At 44.8% G+C, this 16,899-nt stretch overlaps 2 protein-coding genes across 5 annotated transcripts in view; one reads left to right on the forward strand and one right to left on the reverse strand.

Moving 5' to 3' along the window:
- Positions 1-13: 13 nt before the first annotated feature.
- On the forward strand, positions 14-1,880 carry TOMM6 (translocase of outer mitochondrial membrane 6). The gene is made up of 3 exons (XM_016212724.2): positions 14-675; positions 1,232-1,336; positions 1,562-1,880. Exons 1-2 carry the CDS (start codon positions 548-550, stop codon positions 1,326-1,328), a joined length of 225 nt encoding a protein of 74 aa, XP_016068210.2. The 5' UTR covers positions 14-547; the 3' UTR covers positions 1,329-1,336; positions 1,562-1,880.
- Positions 1,881-1,886: 6 nt separating this feature from the next.
- Positions 1,887-16,899, reverse strand: part of USP49 (ubiquitin specific peptidase 49) — a 94,475-nt gene continuing 79,462 nt past the window's right edge. For all 4 annotated transcript variants that reach the window (XM_087817394.1, XM_087817392.1, XM_087817391.1 and 1 more), the window contains 5 exons: positions 15,514-16,879; positions 14,039-14,243; positions 10,170-10,278; positions 9,426-9,631; positions 1,887-8,267 (listed from right to left, as the gene is read on the reverse strand). In XM_087817394.1, coding sequence (XP_087673520.1) covers positions 8,080-8,267; positions 9,426-9,631; positions 10,170-10,278; positions 14,039-14,243; positions 15,514-16,851 — 2,046 coding nt within the window. In that variant the 5' untranslated portion in view covers positions 16,852-16,879 and the 3' untranslated portion in view covers positions 1,887-8,079. The remainder of the gene's footprint in view (positions 8,268-9,425; positions 9,632-10,169; positions 10,279-14,038; positions 14,244-15,513; positions 16,880-16,899) is intronic.

The raw sequence follows: 16,899 nt of genomic DNA on the forward strand, positions 1-16,899 counted from the left end.
CCTGGAGAAGGGGGGGGGGTCTGTAAGGCGGTAGGCCGAGACTCCACCCCCTATACAAATCCTAGACTGAACGCAATCAGGGACACGCCTGGGAGAGGCGGCGGGCCGACGAGCTTGAGTACTCCCTCTTCAGTCCGCGCATTCTGTGACTTTTGATGGAGAATTTCTTGAGAAGCCCCTCTTCCCAAAGCTACGCAGTCCCTGCTGAGCTAGCCCCTACGCCGACCCCACAGGCTGGGACAGCTCGAGCTCCAGCCTCCTCCTCCTGCGCAAATGCTGTGACCACCGAGGCCACGTGCGACGTGACCGGGCTGGCGAGCCGAAGGCCTGGACGGAGCCGGAGGTGGAGCTGGAGCAGGGACGCTCCTCCCCTTGCAGAGCTCGGGGACGCGCAGCCCGGCAGTTCCACCTCGCCCTCCGGCGTCCGACCGGGTTCGAGCGGCGGCGCCCTCCGCACGCCGGCGGCCGCCGAGACCGGAAGCAGCGTCATCCGTTTGCGCCGACACGGTTCCTAGTCGGAGGCCTTGCGGAACGAGCAGGTGCTGCTATGGCTTCCAGCGGCATCGGTATGAACGCTGGTGGCTCGTCAAATGAAGGTCCTGAAATTCCAGACAACGTGGGAGATTGGCTTCGGGGCGTTTACCGCTTCGCCACCGATAGGAATGATTTCCGGAGGTAACGGAGGCCCGGAGCCTGGTCCCTCTCTGCCCCCGCCCCGGGGCCCTGCGCAGAGCCTGCGGCGTTTCCCTTCGCCCAGGCTGGGCCTCCGGCTCCTTCCGACGGTTAACATCTAGGCCTCTTAGTGACTCTGGCCGTGGTTTGCTGAGGTCCTTGACTGGGAGAGTTCCCATGCGGCAAAAGTGGTATTTTCAGTTACCGGCCTGTCTAGAAAATTTCACCTAGATTGGGGTGGGGGTGGGGTGGACCGGACCGGACCGGACCGGACCCTGGAAGAAGCGCCAACACACAAACTGGCTTTTCGGCCCTGGACTAGTGCTTCATTGGTCTTTGCATTTGACGCTGTTCTTATTAGACACAGACACTAAGTCCAAATAACTGTGGATCTTGGGCAATCTACCATGTAATGATCAACGCTCCTGAAATCTAAGTTTTGCCTCGGGGAGGTTTTTCCAGGGTGGCAGTGAGAAGCCTTTCCCCCCAGTTAACTTTGGTTAACCAAAGATAAGTGATTCAGTGACCACAAGGTTAATAGAATACATTTTTTCTCCAGGAACTTGATCCTCAATTTGGGGCTTTTTGCTGCAGGAGTTTGGCTGGCCAGGAATTTGAGTGACATTGACTTAATGGCACCTCAGCCAGGGGTGTAGTCAAATAGGTAAGCACTTCACCACTGCTCTGTGTGTCTTAAGAGTTTTAGAGGCTGGGAGAAGCAATAAAGTTATCAACTATTCTCAAAATATAGAAAAGAGACTTGATGTAAAACCTTTGGCAGCTTCCCAGTTAAATGTGTTTCCATGTTAGAAGGGATTTAAGTCTACCAATTTCTCTCCAGTGCTTCTACATTTCTAATGCCACCTGCTGTCTGGTCATCTGATTGTAGACACATGGAACCCGTGATGTACTTGAACCTTCCAAACAGCCTCCAATCTGTGACCATCACAAGACTTACCCTGATGGCGGCAGAAGTTTGCTTCAGATGAGCACCTTCCTTTCCCTGCCTGATTAACTTTTCTTCGTGAGTCTACTCAGAACTCCATTCTCTGGTCAGCAGTCAGGCTTTAGCTAAAGTGTTGTCCTCTGTTTTGTAAAGTTCTGTACATAATTCTGAAGTTTCTGTAGGGGGTGTGATCTCTACTCTTGTCTTGAGGCATAACCTGATGGAATTTTAACATTTGAAATAAAGACTGCCCACAAAGACAGCCATTTTAAATTCTTTTAATAAGAAACTTCATCTTACAAAAACAAGGTGTAAAAAGTCGATTTACAAAAATCATAAAAACATGATTTATATTTCACACTCAAAAGAGACTGGAACAAGCCCCAAACATGGTTGTGACAGAGGTGGTTTGCTTCATATTAAAAGGGGAAAAAAAGATGTTAACAGGATAAAGCTTACTGAGGAATTTCCATTTTTGAGCATTACTAGGGGAAGAAGCCATTTGGTGTTGCATAGCTGGTTAGTGCACCAGGTGGGTTTTCCAGGCACCAGGGAGGCATTGTTGCTGTAATAGAATGGGATTTATTGGCAGAAAGGGCAGTGATGTGCAGGTGGAGGCAAGGTGTTAAATAAGCCTGGGCAATGGGCACTAAGGTGAGCAGCTGCCTGCTTGAGAAAACTGCTTCCTTCACAAAGAAATAGGTTTTCTGACCCTGAAATTCATGGTAGTATGTAACGAACAATGGAATATGTAACAAACTGGCTTAGAAAGACTCATGTAAGGAGAGATGTGGAGATAGAGATAGGTTCCCCTTGAAAACTTTTTTCCTAGTTGATTTACTCTACTAGGCATTTAAAAAAATACTGATTTTCCATGCCAAGTCTCTCAATGGAACTGGTGTGGGATAAGGGACATGAATTGGAAGGGAGGGTCAGTAAAAATGTACCACAGTGGCCTAATTGTTACAGTTGACAGATGTTGTCAAGCAACCTGTTTACTAAAGGTAAATAGGACAAAATAGTCCCTCTTGACCCTGCAGGCATAAATCTCATTAAGAAAGCTGTTTGAGAATTTGATTTTTAACATATTTTCTATTAAAAAGTACCATTTCCTTGTGAGTATTAATCAGGTAGGTCCCATCTGTTAGGAGGAGTGAGTTTGAGCCAGTGAATTCAGGGCTGTGGCTGGCTTAACATGAAACCATGACTCTTTAAGAGTCTACAGTGGGATCACTGAGGATTTGACAGGTTTATGTCTAACCGAGTGTTAAGATGAGGAAGGGTCATGTATATGAGAGCAAGGCTTACGTTTGAAGCCATCAACCCCAGAATGGTGACCAGGAAGGAAACTTTTATGCTACAGCATAGATCTAAGCCCCTTCCCACCTGCATCAGACCACTGCTAGGACCAATATGAGCATCTCCTGTTCTTTATAACAATGAAACATATCCTTGAAGTCTGCTACCAGATCTCATAATTGTGAACAGTTCTATTTCATAAAACTTTTCAAAGTTAAAAATCAAAACCCAGCAAAAATTAGGATATGGTAGCTTTCAAAAGCATTGAAATTTCATTCAAAATTTAATGTTTTATATTGTATGTCAACTGCAATTTAAAACATTTTAAAGTTATTTTTAAAAACAATGTTTTAGCTTCAAGTAATAGTGTTCACTGTTGGTTGGTTTGTAAAGCCATATGCTGGTAAAGTCAAGTTTGATTTAAACTGCTTAATTCCTCAAAGTCGTAAGACTAGCAAATAAAGCAACCAAATCTACAATTTCAAAAATCATAACGAGTAATCATTCTATAAATGAAAGTGCTGGCTTTCACTATTCCAACACGTAACTCCCCAAGGGAAGTCAGCTTTACATCCTGTCAGTTGTCAGCCCTGGCTAATGAACACAGTGCTATGAAAATCTCTTACACTACCTACTTAGATTTTAAATGGAAACATGGCAGTAGAGTAAGTATAGAAAGAGTCCACAAAAATGACCACCTCAATGCTGTAGTAGCTATGGTGTACTTCAGGCAATGTGTGGATTGAGTCCACAGTGGTTAAAGTCAAGGCCATAGACCAAGAGGAGGGTTAACTTAAATGTGGAAGATACAAACTAAACTCACAGTCATATTTGGAAGGCGCGTTCAGCTGTAGTGCTGACTTGAAAGGATCTGAGCCACCAGGGAGATGCATAGTTACCTGGTAAAAAACTAAGTGGCCATGGAAGGTTCTATCCAAAGATAGAGCCTCCTCACCTAATTAAGCCAGTAGTTAGGCTGAGGGACCCATTGATTAAATGTGCTCTGAGTGGTGAGCTTTTGAAACACCATTTGGTGAAGTCTCATGAAATCAGTGGAAACCTTGAGGTCGGAATAAAAGGACATTGCTGTAAACAGCTGACAGGTGAGCAGACTGGGTCTCACCTCCCACAGCCACTCAGCACCATCCCAGCTGACACCTGCAGGGAAAGGGGCTGCGATGGGTTCTTTGAGTCTTCTCTTTTGCACGTTACACAGTGCACTGGCTTGCCTTACAATCTAAACTAAAGGTTCACATATAGGGGATTGTGTTCTACACTGCTTTCTTTTCTGCAAAAGAACTTTAGAACTAATGAAGGTAGTTATTTCAGGGAACCCATTTTTGTTTGACTTCTACCATAAGTTGCCCAGCATTAGAAAAACAAAAAGGCCTTTTCTGAACATTTGTGCTCTCCCACCAAGCTGGAAAAGCAACCCTTCCACTCCTAGGATATAACCCCAGATGGGGTGTAGTATCTGGTTAGGAAGGGGTGGCCCTCCCAGCCTGATTTCAAAAGGCTTGAGTTAATGTTTTGAACATAAGAAGGGTGGTGAAAAAGAATGGGGTACATAGTCTGCTTGAAAAGTAGACATTTCATGAATAATAACAAATACAGATTTTGGGCATTACAGTAAAATTTCAGATCTTGCTGGTAAGAATAATTTCCTTTCACACATGAGATATGAAACGCTTTTAAAAGTCTGATACCAAACGTCCTTTACACTATACAGACCAATTTGCCACTTGAAATGACAAGAAGGAATCCTTTCCCTTAATCTTTTCAATCCCATGCAAACCATAATTGGGTACAAGGCACCAAATTTTATGAATTGTATAAAATTAGTTCACAAAGCTTTATCAGTAAGTAAAACAAACTCCCATTTCTCCTTCCCTGCCTACCACCCCCACATCCCACCCCCCACACCCAACCAAGTTTTCATTCTGCACTACTGTTGACCTCTCTCAGGCTTATGCTGGGGCCTGGCTAGGGCCATGCCCCACTGCCAGCCAACCCACCCCATTTGTTTTTGTAATAAGATAGAACTGTAAGCCAGAGAAGGGAACTCATACAATCACTGACTCTAGGAACCTTGCCATTAAAAACAAAAATAAACTCTGCTATTGAGTCCATAGGACACATTAACACTTCTACAGTTTCCAATTTTATTCATGACGTTTAAAGAGACATCTGGAAATTCTTTAGAGTGTGGCACCACCCCCCTCAGCCTGGGAGGGGCTGGATCAAAGCTGGCAAGAGCTCTGTCCACCAGTTAATAAGAGCTTCAGTTTCTGGCTGTTGAGGGCATTCCTAATCTTTTTTACACTAGAATGGATGCTCATCTCCGAGGCAACCACAAATATGAAGGTCAAGCTAGACTGAGGTAAAAATCCTTTGTGAGGGCCAGGGTGCATTCATCTTGGCTGGCTACAGCAGAAAGTAAACACACCAGCCAACTGCTACAGGCTCCTGGAACAGGACTCTAACTAGTCTGAGAGAGAAGCAGGTCCGTGCGGTTCACAGTTAGGAGATCTTGGGTTTGATTTGGCAGCATCTAGGCAACTTCTACCTGGTTCTTATTTTCTTCTCTTTAGAATGTTTCAATTTAAAGTAAGATGCAACTAAGAAATTCATCTACTTCCAATATGTAAATAAATTAAAGGCAGAGGGACATTTCCCTCACAACGGCCATTGGCTTCTGTAGCAGGGAACTCCTTTAATAAAAATCTTTATAAATACTAACGTTTCAACAGCGTCTAGTGCTGCTGCCTGTGGGTACCTGAGGAGTCTGTGACTGCAGGGGCACCTCCAAGAGCGTGCAGCTCAGTGAGGACTCTGATGTTGGTGGCTACGCCAACTCATTTTGAACAAGTTTGTTAATTTGATACAGGGGTGCTCAGCTAAGTTAAGACTTATTTTACAAAGTTTTAATCTGTTAATATGCCTTATATTTGGTATAAAACTATTTTTAAAAATTAAATTTGAAGATCTTTTAATTTTCCACTAAATGTTCACTTTTCTTAAATATTTCCTCGGACAGCCTGAGGGATGAAGTAGATGCTTTATTAGTTCTCCATTTGTAAGTTCTCTTTTTCTAGAATAATAAATACAGCATTCAATGAAAGATGAGGCACAATTTATATTTTCCTTTCCTTTTACTTTCCTGGGGCTTTTTTAGTTAATGGGCTTTTCTACGGCCACAAAAAGTCACCACCAATCATGCTGATTTGAAAACGTGGATATGGAGAGTATAACTTCACATCAGAGCCTCTGGCGGTGTGCGCAGCTGTGACACTTTAAAACAGTGTCCAGGAGAGAGTGAGCCCAGGCTGAGCTTATACAAAGAAGCCTGCAGCAGACAATATAAACCAAACAGCATAAAAAATGCCATACGCTATCGCTTCCAAATAAAAGCTAAATATTACAGAAACCTCACAGTGTTGGAAAAAGCAAGTTTAATATAAAATATAGTCACTCCCCCTTCTTTATCAGGGTGAGCCATTTTCTGTCTGAATTTCCTCCATGTCTCAGTGCTGTCTGGCAAGTCCTTTGGGAGAATTAATCTCAAAAGAGGTAAAAACAAATGTTCCAGATCTGCTCTAGGATGTGGCTCATCGACAGCGCTAAAGCTACGACTCTCATTTGTTAATTTATTAGCCTCTCTTTTCTCAACTTCCCACCCCTCCCCAAACTCCCTTCCATATTTACTCCCTTCAAGTGACAACTGTACTTCTACCTGAATTGAAATGTTAATATGACATACTCAGTCAAAAGATGAGCTTTCATATGACAAGCTGAGGCAGCCTGCAGCGACCCCACAAGAAGAGTTACAGTTTGCATTCACTTGCACTGGTGAGTCTAAGTGCAGTTAAGAAGGGAAGTTCAGTGGTGCTTGATGGCGTGGAAGGTTTCCACCTGGACAATTTCATTCCACTTAGAAACTGACCCAGTGTAGAAAGATCTGTTTTGCTAGCGCTGGAGTAAAGGACAGGGCACTCTTGCTTTCTCTGGTGGACTTTGTGGCTGGGTAAAGAAACAGGAGGGATTATAAGATTTGAAAGGAAACAAGCCAGAGCCATCAGCAGTAAACTGTTCAGACATATAGGGGAGCAGATTCCTAAGCCCTAGGAAAGCAAAAGCTCCCCAAAATTGTGAACAATAATGCTCTAACCCTCCAGGAGCAAGAAAGACGCTGTGAGCTAAGAAAAGCTGCATACTGCACCAGGTGAGAACAGGGTACAGGCATTCAAATAAGCCCTGGGCCACCGGCTGTTCCCGCCCACCCTCAACTGAGTTCTGAGAAAGCCTCAGACAACTGACCTAAAGACGAATTTAAACCAAACCCTAGACCTTGACCTGACCTGAACCAGGGATTTGCTACAGAACTGGGTAGCCAGGAGTGCCCTTAGGCTACAAAGAACATGTCATGTGCCCATTTATTGCTTCCCCATATGAACTGCTCCTTTAGAATGGAGGGATGTTGATGCCAGTCTCAGAAGATGTGGAATGATTAAATGAGCAGCAGCCAGGGAGGGTATGACATATGAAAAACCTCCCATTTTGCATGAGGAAATTTGTTCCATGCATCTCATTCTACTCTTCAACTGCTATCCCCACAAAAAGTAAGTCTGTAAGTTTTCAACCCTTGAAGATTACTCCTTTATAGGAGCAATTCCTTAGACTTCACCTGCTGCCTTAGAACCAATCCCATCCTGAAAGCTGCCAGCCCAGAGCCCCTCCTCATGTGCTCTGTCCTGGGCTGCTCACATCAGGGGATTCTTCTGGTGCTGCAGGGAGGTCCTGATTAGCAGGGGAATCACATAATGGAAAGAAAGCATGGCTGCTCTCCTGGCTGGACATGATCAATTTACTCCTTTTTCGCTCTACCCAGATCCCTCTATATTCAGGAGTAACTGATGAAAGACTCTTCATACAGGTTACTCCTTTTAATTTGTTTTATCAAAGGAGGGGCTTTCCAAATCCATTCAAAACAAAGTGACTACAGATTTTATGATAGCACATGAGTCACCTGGCACCTCTGCTCTAGACCCAGTGAGGCAAACCTAGTAACCTGTTCCTGCAGTAAACCTTGCTTCCTATCAGAGGAAAGATGAACGGACACCAATGGTTTGAAAGCAAGCCAGTCTTGGACATGTGCCTCCCATTCAGGGGAAGGCCCGTGGTCTGCCCTCGTTGTTGCTGGGCTGCACCTGAGCTTGGAGGTGGGGTTCAGAGATTCTTGCATTGCCCTGAACTGTTCTTTGAGTATAAAAAAGGATGTAGGCTTGAGTTCTGCACACTTCCTCGACACTGCACACATTCAGCTTTGAGTCATTGCAGTGGACCCAGAAACCTAGGGAACCAAAGGAGAGAAAGAGTAAATGACTCCCCAACTCGTATTTCCAGTCAGCAGGTGAAACCAGGAGATGAGGAAGGGGCGGAGGAGTGTGAAGAGAGCCAACCCTGGATTGGTGGTGGTGATGGGGAGGCAATTAAATGAGAGCAAGAGTCTTTCTTGTAACCACCGGCTTCCATCCCACCAAACCCACCACAATACTGCTTACAATATTGACTGGCTCTAATTTTATTCAGGCTTTTTCATTCCCTGTCAGGGCCTCCTACAAAGACATCCAGGGGAGTGAGGTGAAGAGGGGGAAGAGAAGGAGGAGGAAAGGGGAAATGTAAATAGAGAGGAGTGATAAAGGAAAATTCATAAGGAATAAAAAGTTGTTTGTGCCTGGCCAGGGTGGCTCAGCGGTTGAGCATTGACCTAGGATCCAGATCACGGTTCAATTCCCAGCTCGATCCCCAGTAGGGGGCATGCAGGGGGCAGCTGGTCAATGACTCTCTCTCATCATTGATGTATCAACTCTCTCTCTCCCTCTCCCTTCCTCTCTCTCAAATCAATAAAGATATGTATTTTCAAAAAGTTATTTGTTCACAGGCTCACTGGCTACCCCAAGGGCTGAGGGTTCAACTGAAAAGACCTCGAAATGCACCTGCCCCAGTGCAGTAGCTGGGAGGCTCTGCTCTCAGGACAAGGGCTGAAAGCTTCTTGCGAGGGGCCCTTGTATCCTCACATGTCCCATGGGATGTAGTAAGGACACAGTGAATACTCAGTAAATGTCCTCAACTTTATTATGAGCTGAGGCTAGTGAGATTCATACAATATCTCTTCAAGGTTAGATGGGTCATATCATTTCTGCATAACCAAAAAGGAAACAGAGGTCTGCAGCACAAGTATTAATAATAATAACCTCTAACATTAATTGAGCATAATGTGCTAGGCACTGTGCTAAGCACTTTTACACGTGTCAGTTCTTATTAATTTTTAGAACAATCTTATGTTATTACTTAGTAATTTATCAAAAATTTGAATCAAACGTCCATAATTCTTCCAACTGGGTTTAAATGTATGTAATATCCCCCTAAAGATGAAAAGGAAAGCAATGAAATGTGGACAGACCACCCTTTTCCATGTCCCCCACCCTACAGGGTAAAGCACACGCACCTCCCTCTGTGTTGTAGCAATAGGCTGTGTAGTGTCCTGAGCCAAACCCTTTCCCGTGATGCATGACCACTGCGGAGAGATCATAGGCAAAGGTCTCTTTGTCAAGAGAGGAGAGCATGTCCCTGCAGCAGTAAGGTTCCATGGTTAGTACCTGGTCAAAGACGACATGGACCCCAATCTTCTCTCGATGATTACGGCCAGACCACCTAGAACACGGATATAAACTTCTTACTAGTAAAAATGGTGTACGGAATCATAGGTAGAGGTAGGTAAAACTGGGAACTGAGAAAACTTAACCTTCGGCTTTGGTTTTCACATCAATAAAACAGTAATAATCAATGTCTGCATATACCTCCTATGAATGTTCCCTGATGTACTCTGAAACTACAGATCCCTAAAGAAGCAATTCAGGCAATAATCTTCTGTAGTTTACTGCCTGCCCTTCTTCTCACAGATTATCTCATACTTTATTCTGAAGATGACTCTGTAAGCCCAAGTGAGGCTAGAAAACCTTCGAGCACAGGCTGGCTAATTTTAAAAGGCCAGGAGAGCAGCAGCCAGTCCTGCTGGCCCCAACATCAACTTGCCTCACTGGACATGACACATTTAATCTCCACAGAAAGCACAAGGTCCCTAAGGAACCAGTGTCCCCTCCCCACAGCACAGACATTTGCCCTCACCATTTGCCTCTGAAGCAGCTGTTCCCAGTTCACAGCCACATGGGACACCTGAGAGCAAGCTCACCTGAATCTTTTAAGGTGCAGCCGGAGGACCTGAGGTAGTCTGTAGATCATTAACTGCTTTCTAGCTTCACTCAGAACAAGGGGTTTTGGATTGGATTTTCGTCGTTTGCCTATATGGTTTGGGAAGGTATAAGAGAGATTGTGAGGAGTCTCATTCTTTCCTAGCTGTGGCAGAGACAATGACTTGCCACTCAATATGCATTCTTCTTATTTCTCAGTATTTGAAACTCGGTTATATTTTGGGCAGCTATACACCCCCCTGTAAGGCTGCATTTCCTAGCCCTACATCCGCATGCTGTGGCCATAGGAGTTCTAGCCGAGATGAAAGGAATGACTGTGTGGCACTCTGGGTCGGCAGCTTAAATAAGGCTGACTCAGTTGTAAGGTTCATCCTTTGTCCTTTCCACTGTTTGCAAATGTTAGAATTCCCCTTGGACTATGAGGTGATCTAGAGGTTGAAAGCCCTGAACTAACACAGTAAAGCTGAAAGATGGAAGGAGCTCAGGTCCCCAATAACCATGCAAGCCCCTGAAGATCCTTCGGACTTTTTTTATATAACCGAAGAAAAAAAGTACTTGTTGTTTTAAGTCACTGTTATTTGAATTAACTTACCAGCAACTAAACCTAATCCTGATACTTCCACTTTCAAATGTTTTCCATCAGCAACTTCCAAAATTGATATGGGTTTAGGATGGTGCACTCATGTCATGGATTTATCAATGGAATATAATGCAAGGTCACCACAACAACATGCACACAGAGGCATATGTTAGGGGTCTATGCCTTTAAATATGGGCTTATAACTTAAATTATGATGTACCATAATATAACTTTAAGAGCTTTTTGTTTTCATCAGAAAGGCCTAATTCTGTTTCCTGCTCACAGAGTTGTATGCTATTGGACAAGTGATTCCAAACACTGAATCTCAGTTTGCTCTCTTGTAAAATGAGGAATAATGCATGTATTTCAGGCTTAGGAGAACGGTAAAAGCACAGCATTAATAAAGGAAAAGTATTAAAACAGCCTCCCCTCCCCCCCAGCATGATATGCTTGTGGCACATACAAATATTTAGAAAAGTACCTTGTCTGGTTTTTATATTTTTATGCTGTACCTAGTTTCTGAAACGTGTATTTCTAAAGCCAGTGAATTTTAGGAAAAATGCATTTTTAAATTACAGCAAATAAACAATGGAAATAAAGTTCTCTTAATTTCCTTTAGAAGCCTTCTCTATAACCATTTACTGATGACTGCTCTGCTACTAATTAAATTGGTGAATGGATGGGAATGTAAAATTAGTTAGTGGTCCACTTATGGTGCCTGCTGATTGTCTCTGAGCTATTGATAACATGGTCTCAGTGTCTGAAGAGCTTGGGATCTGATTCCAAGTCCTGTCTGTACCACTCGTGCAAGGTAGCAAATCACAGGCAGATGACGTATCGCAGAGCTTTCTGTGACAATAGGACATGGAGCTGTTGCTTCTCATAAAAGACTGCAGCAGAATGAGTGTGCCATCGCATTTAGTAGGGCTGGCAGTCATGATATGTGGGGGCATGAACAGAAAGAGAATTCAGAGCAGGGCCTGGCCTTATTTTACATTCCTATTCACCAGCAGATCTTTTAAAAATTATTACAGCTCTGCCTGGGAGCCCTGGCAGTGACTGCCACTGTCAGCAGAGGGAGTGTGTGAGCTAAGATGAAGCCCATATAGAATCTGGCTTTGTTTCCCTAAAATGAAATTCACAAAGAAAAAGAAATTACTGATTCAATTGAGATTGATCAGTTCTGTCTCCATTTGATTAAGCTGGCCACACAGAGAGGAAGAAGACTGACAGTTCTGAAAATTCACAAGCAAAAGATCAATTCATCTCATCCCTTTACTATATAGCTTTCCTTCCCTATTGTTATTTGAACTTGCCTAGAGAAATCCTGATAAACTGGCACATCTGGCCACCAGAAAAACAACCCTTCCTTGCAAAATTAAGTAAAGGTATTTCTTGCTTAATCTATCATGTCCGAAAATGATAAAATTAAAGCTGTTAATATCCTTGTGCTGTTCCTTACAAGTAAAAACCTTTATGAATCAATATTAAAAAACAAACCAATACTGCTCTAATAAGATCAATTAAGTCACTGCCTTTATATCTCAATGTGGAATAGGACAGGTAAGTCTACAGTTACCCAAGTACAGCATTTTAAATTTTGTTTTAAAATAGCAAAATAATAACAAGTATTACTTTTGATTTTTGTCCTGATTTTTCAGAGTAGTTTCCCACAATTTACTATTTTAAAAAATCATATGCAAATATATTAAGAACTACCATAAGATTTTTGTTCCCAATACTTGTAGTCCAAACTATTATATGGCTGAAAGTTGATTTCTACATCTCTGCACAATCCATTAATTTTAGTTTCCAAATCTTTATATGCCAAAAACCCCAAACATGAGCTTCTAAACATCTGCTCTGCATTTCTTCTGCATATGCTGAGTTAACAAAAGTATTAAGCTTTAGTGGCAAGATAGCAGGGGCCCTGCATAAGATGTCTACATAACCATGTGGAAAGAGTTCCACTTTAAAATTAAAGCCACAGGCCCTGGCCAGGTGGCTCAGTTGGTTGGAGTATCATCCTGTACACCAAAAAGGTGGGTTCAATGCAGATACCTATGTTGCAGGTTTGATTCCCGGTCTGGGGGCGTACAGGAGGCAATCGATCAATGTTTCTCTCTCACATTGATGTTTCTCTCTCTCTCTCTCAAAATAAATGAATGAATGAGTGAATGAATGAATGAATGAATCAATCAGTAAGAACCAAATCTTCAGGTGAGGGTTAAAAAAAACAACCACTGCCCAGCCGGGAGTGGCTCAGGGGTTAAGCATCGACCTAGGATTCAGGCGATCGGGGTTCGATTCCCGGTCAGGGCACATGCCCGGGTTGCGGGCTGGGCAGCCAATCAATGACCCTCTCATCATTGATGTTTCTATCTCTCTCTCTCCCTCTCCTTTCCTCTCTCTGAAATCAATAAAGATATATTTTTAAAAAAACCAAAAAACAACAACAACCACTTCCTTTTGACTCCCCCAAAATGCCAGCCTTTCGAACATGTGAAGAAACAAATGCAGAATGTACTTCCACAGAGCAATGCATCTTACAACTTGCTTTCTTGATCTTACTGTACAGATCTTCAGCATCACTTCTGAGACATCTACAAATTCAGTACAAAATACACTTTTCTGATGTCACAGCCCTCCAACAGGCTATGCCACCTGAACTTAGATTAAATAAGACCTGTCAGACTCTATATTCATGAATTTCAACAGGACCTCTGTAGCACTATGAAGCTAAGTACTCACATTCTTAGAGTCCCCATTTCAGGTTTCATACTTTCAAATGCCTCCCAAGATAACAGCTAATGTCAATCACAGCAGAAGTCTAAGGAGGCATAACTCCTACATTTTTGTTTTTTTTAAATACTTATATTGATTTTTAGAGAGAGGAAGGGAGAGGGAGAGAGAGAAACATCAATGTGACAGAGACACATCAATCAGCTGCCTTCTGCACACCCTCTACTGGGGACTGAGCCTGCAACCCAGGCATGGGCCCTGACCGGGAATCAAACTAGCAACCTTTCAGTGCACAGGACGACGCCCAACCAACTGAGCCACACTGCCCAGGGCGGTGTTGTTGTTTTTTTAGTATATAATATCCATATGTTTATTTTCAGTAAAATGGGGAGAAAAAATCTTTAAAACACACTTTAGAAACGCTCAATATTATCAGTGTTACTTTTGACTAAAAGGGCCAAAAGAAGCACCTTAAACTGATATTCCAGTCACACACACCCCACTCTCCCCTCCAACCCCGGCACTCACTGTTACACTGGTCACAAGCGTAGACTCTCCCTTCCAGGGACTCTGTCTCTGTGAACTTGGCCAGCATCTCAGTAAGCAGGCACTCTGTCTGATTCAAAGGGACAAACCCCTTTTCTATGCAGTGATAGCGTTCAGGGAATTCCAGGGACAGATCCCAAAAGGGCTCAATGGTGTTGGATTTGTAATTGCATGATATACATGTGACCTAAAATGAAAAGAATGACTTAAAGGTTATATAACTCCATGCTTCCCACATACGTTTTTGTTTGCTTTATACAAGACACATAACTTGACCAAAACTAAGTGTAGTTTTCAAAAAATACTTTATTTGTAATATTAAAATAATAAGCATAACTTTAAGAGCGTTAGAGCATGTTACTTCTGTATCTATTTCTAACTATGTGATGCTAGCTGGAACTGGAAAACCATTGGGCACAGAGGTATTACCTACCCCTTTCTCTTCTTACCCAAAGGATGCTCTACCATATTCAACACTGCAGTGCAGATTCCTGTCTGCTTCTCTTATCCTCACACTCCTTCCTCTTCCAGACCTTGCTCCTTCCATGCAATCCTAATTTGCCTCTTTTTTGCTCCTGATTCTTGTAGCATCCCTACACCGATCCCTGTGTTCACAGAGCTTCAAACTACCTTGTGATTGATTAGTGCACCTTTATAACCTTCCCAGATGCACTTTCTTCCAATGGACCCTCAGGGGATAGAGGAAATGCCCATAAATACTCCCCTCTCAAATGCTAAAAGCTTAAATAAACATTCTCTTCCCATCCTACTCATCATTCTTTTAAAACCGGAAATGCCAAGACACAAACCTCAGTAGCACAGTGTAGAGGTTTTACCTGAATCTCTTAAGTTGCCCACCTTTTTAACTTTAAAAATTCTTTCTGCATATTCTCGCAAAGCCTATCTAAGAGTCTTTGCTTTGGTCTGTATATGGCTAAAGATCCAGGAATTGAAAGGTAATGAGGAACACGAGGGACTCTTGTTTAGGCCTTTGGCACCCTCCTAGCCACGTCCCTTCCTTGTATGTAAAGAGTGTCTAGTTAGGAAGACTACATACTCCTTCAAACTACCACAGAAGCAGGGTTAAGGCAAAGTGTTCAATTTCCTAAAATTTATCAAAGGATGGCATGCCAACCATGGGTACTTAATTATAATGAGAATATTAGATTACTCATATCATCTTTAAAGGGTAGACATTCATTGAAAATGAAACGATAAGGCAAGTTACACTGAAAATCTGCCCAGAAAGAGACAGGAGGCAAGTTCACCAAGGCCACCACAGTGTACATAGCACAATGGAAGGTAAATGGCCACCCTCCATTATGAATAATTACAGCCACTGTTGGTTACCCCATTAGGCCAACAACCTGCAGGAGGCACTCATAGGAAACTCAACCGCTAACATACAAGCTTCCCCTAATGCGATGGGCGGCTGGGGTTAGGATGGACACACCTACCTGACTGAGTAGCTGCCCGTGGAATATGGTGTTCACCACCTTTAAGACCTGTTTGGTGAGCTTCCTCTGGGAGAAGGGGATGAGGATCCGGCGGGTCGTGCCCTCGGACTCGAGTTCTTGCTGCACTTTGTGCAACAGCTCGCAGAGAAACTCCTGAGCGTCCTGCTGGTCATAGCCGCGGAAGGCAGGGATCAGACTCCACACGGAGTGAAGCATGGCGAAGGGCGACACCAAGGCCCACTTCCCGGACCACATGACTCGGAAGAGGGTGTGCAGTTCATGGCAAAGGGAGATGTGCTTCGAGCTGGGCTCCTTGTTCTGGATGAGTTCCAGGCTCCTGGTGATGGAGGCCCCGCCATTCCAGCAGAGACTGTCCCGTTCGCAAGACTCAGCCCTGTAGGTCCTTGGTGATAGCTCGGTGGCCGAGCTGCTGGCCAGCCTGCCCGAGAGAGGCGCCTTCCCATTGGTGGCTCTGGAAAAGAGCTGCTCCGTTTTGGAAGGGTCGAGGTTCAGGAAACACTCTCTGAACTTTTGGAGGTGGCTGAGAACCTGTAGGATGGAGTTCATGTAGCAGGTGTTGCCCAGGTTGCGCAGGCCGGTGACGCCCGGAGCCATGGCCGGAGCGCGGCGCTGCGGGAGCCGGCCCCCGGGGGGCCCGCGCAGGGCGCCCGGGCGCGGGGTGGGGACCCGGGGCGCGTGCAGCAGCAGGCGTGCGCTCTTGCGTGGAGGGGCGCTGGCCAGCTCCTCCAGCAGCCGCCTCTTCACCTCCAGACGCCGCTGCCTCGCCGCCTCCTTCTTGCGCTCCAGTGCCTCCTCCCGCCGCCGCTGCTCCAGTTTCGCCTGGCCCCGGGAACTCTTCTCGAACCAGAGCCGCAGCGTCCTGGCCAGCAGACGCTGGCGCCGGTACCACAGAGCCGTGAGCATTTGTGGCTGTCCCTGAGGAGTGCGCAGCGGTGGAGACGCGTCCTCCCCTGAGGCCATGGACCGCAGTGTCCGGCCGCGCCTCCCCGGCGGGTGCTGCTTCTGGCCCCTGACCACCAGGAGGGCGCTTCTCAGCAGCTTCAGGTCTCCCTCCGGGTTATCATTGAGCACATAGTCCTTGCACAGGTAACAGAACACATAGAGATCCCGGACCTCCATGGCTAGCGGGTGTCCAGTCTCTTGAAAGTGTTTAAGGGCATGGTCCTCAATGTAGCGGCCACAGGCCACGTGCGAGCACTTGAGACAAGCCCACACCGACTCCGTGGTGGCGCACTCCCTGCAGCACCACTTCTGAGGGTTCAGGATGGAGTGGTCCTGGGCCAGCCGCAACCGCCCTACATGTTTGCATCTATCCATGTCTTACAGAAGGCTCCACTCCTTCAACCTGGCACAATAGGGACCCCA

The sequence above is a fragment of the Miniopterus natalensis genome, chromosome 5 (assembly GCF_054644295.1).
Source record: "Miniopterus natalensis isolate mMinNat1 chromosome 5, mMinNat1.hap1, whole genome shotgun sequence".
In the NCBI taxonomy this organism is placed as follows: Eukaryota; Metazoa; Chordata; class Mammalia; order Chiroptera; family Miniopteridae; genus Miniopterus; species Miniopterus natalensis.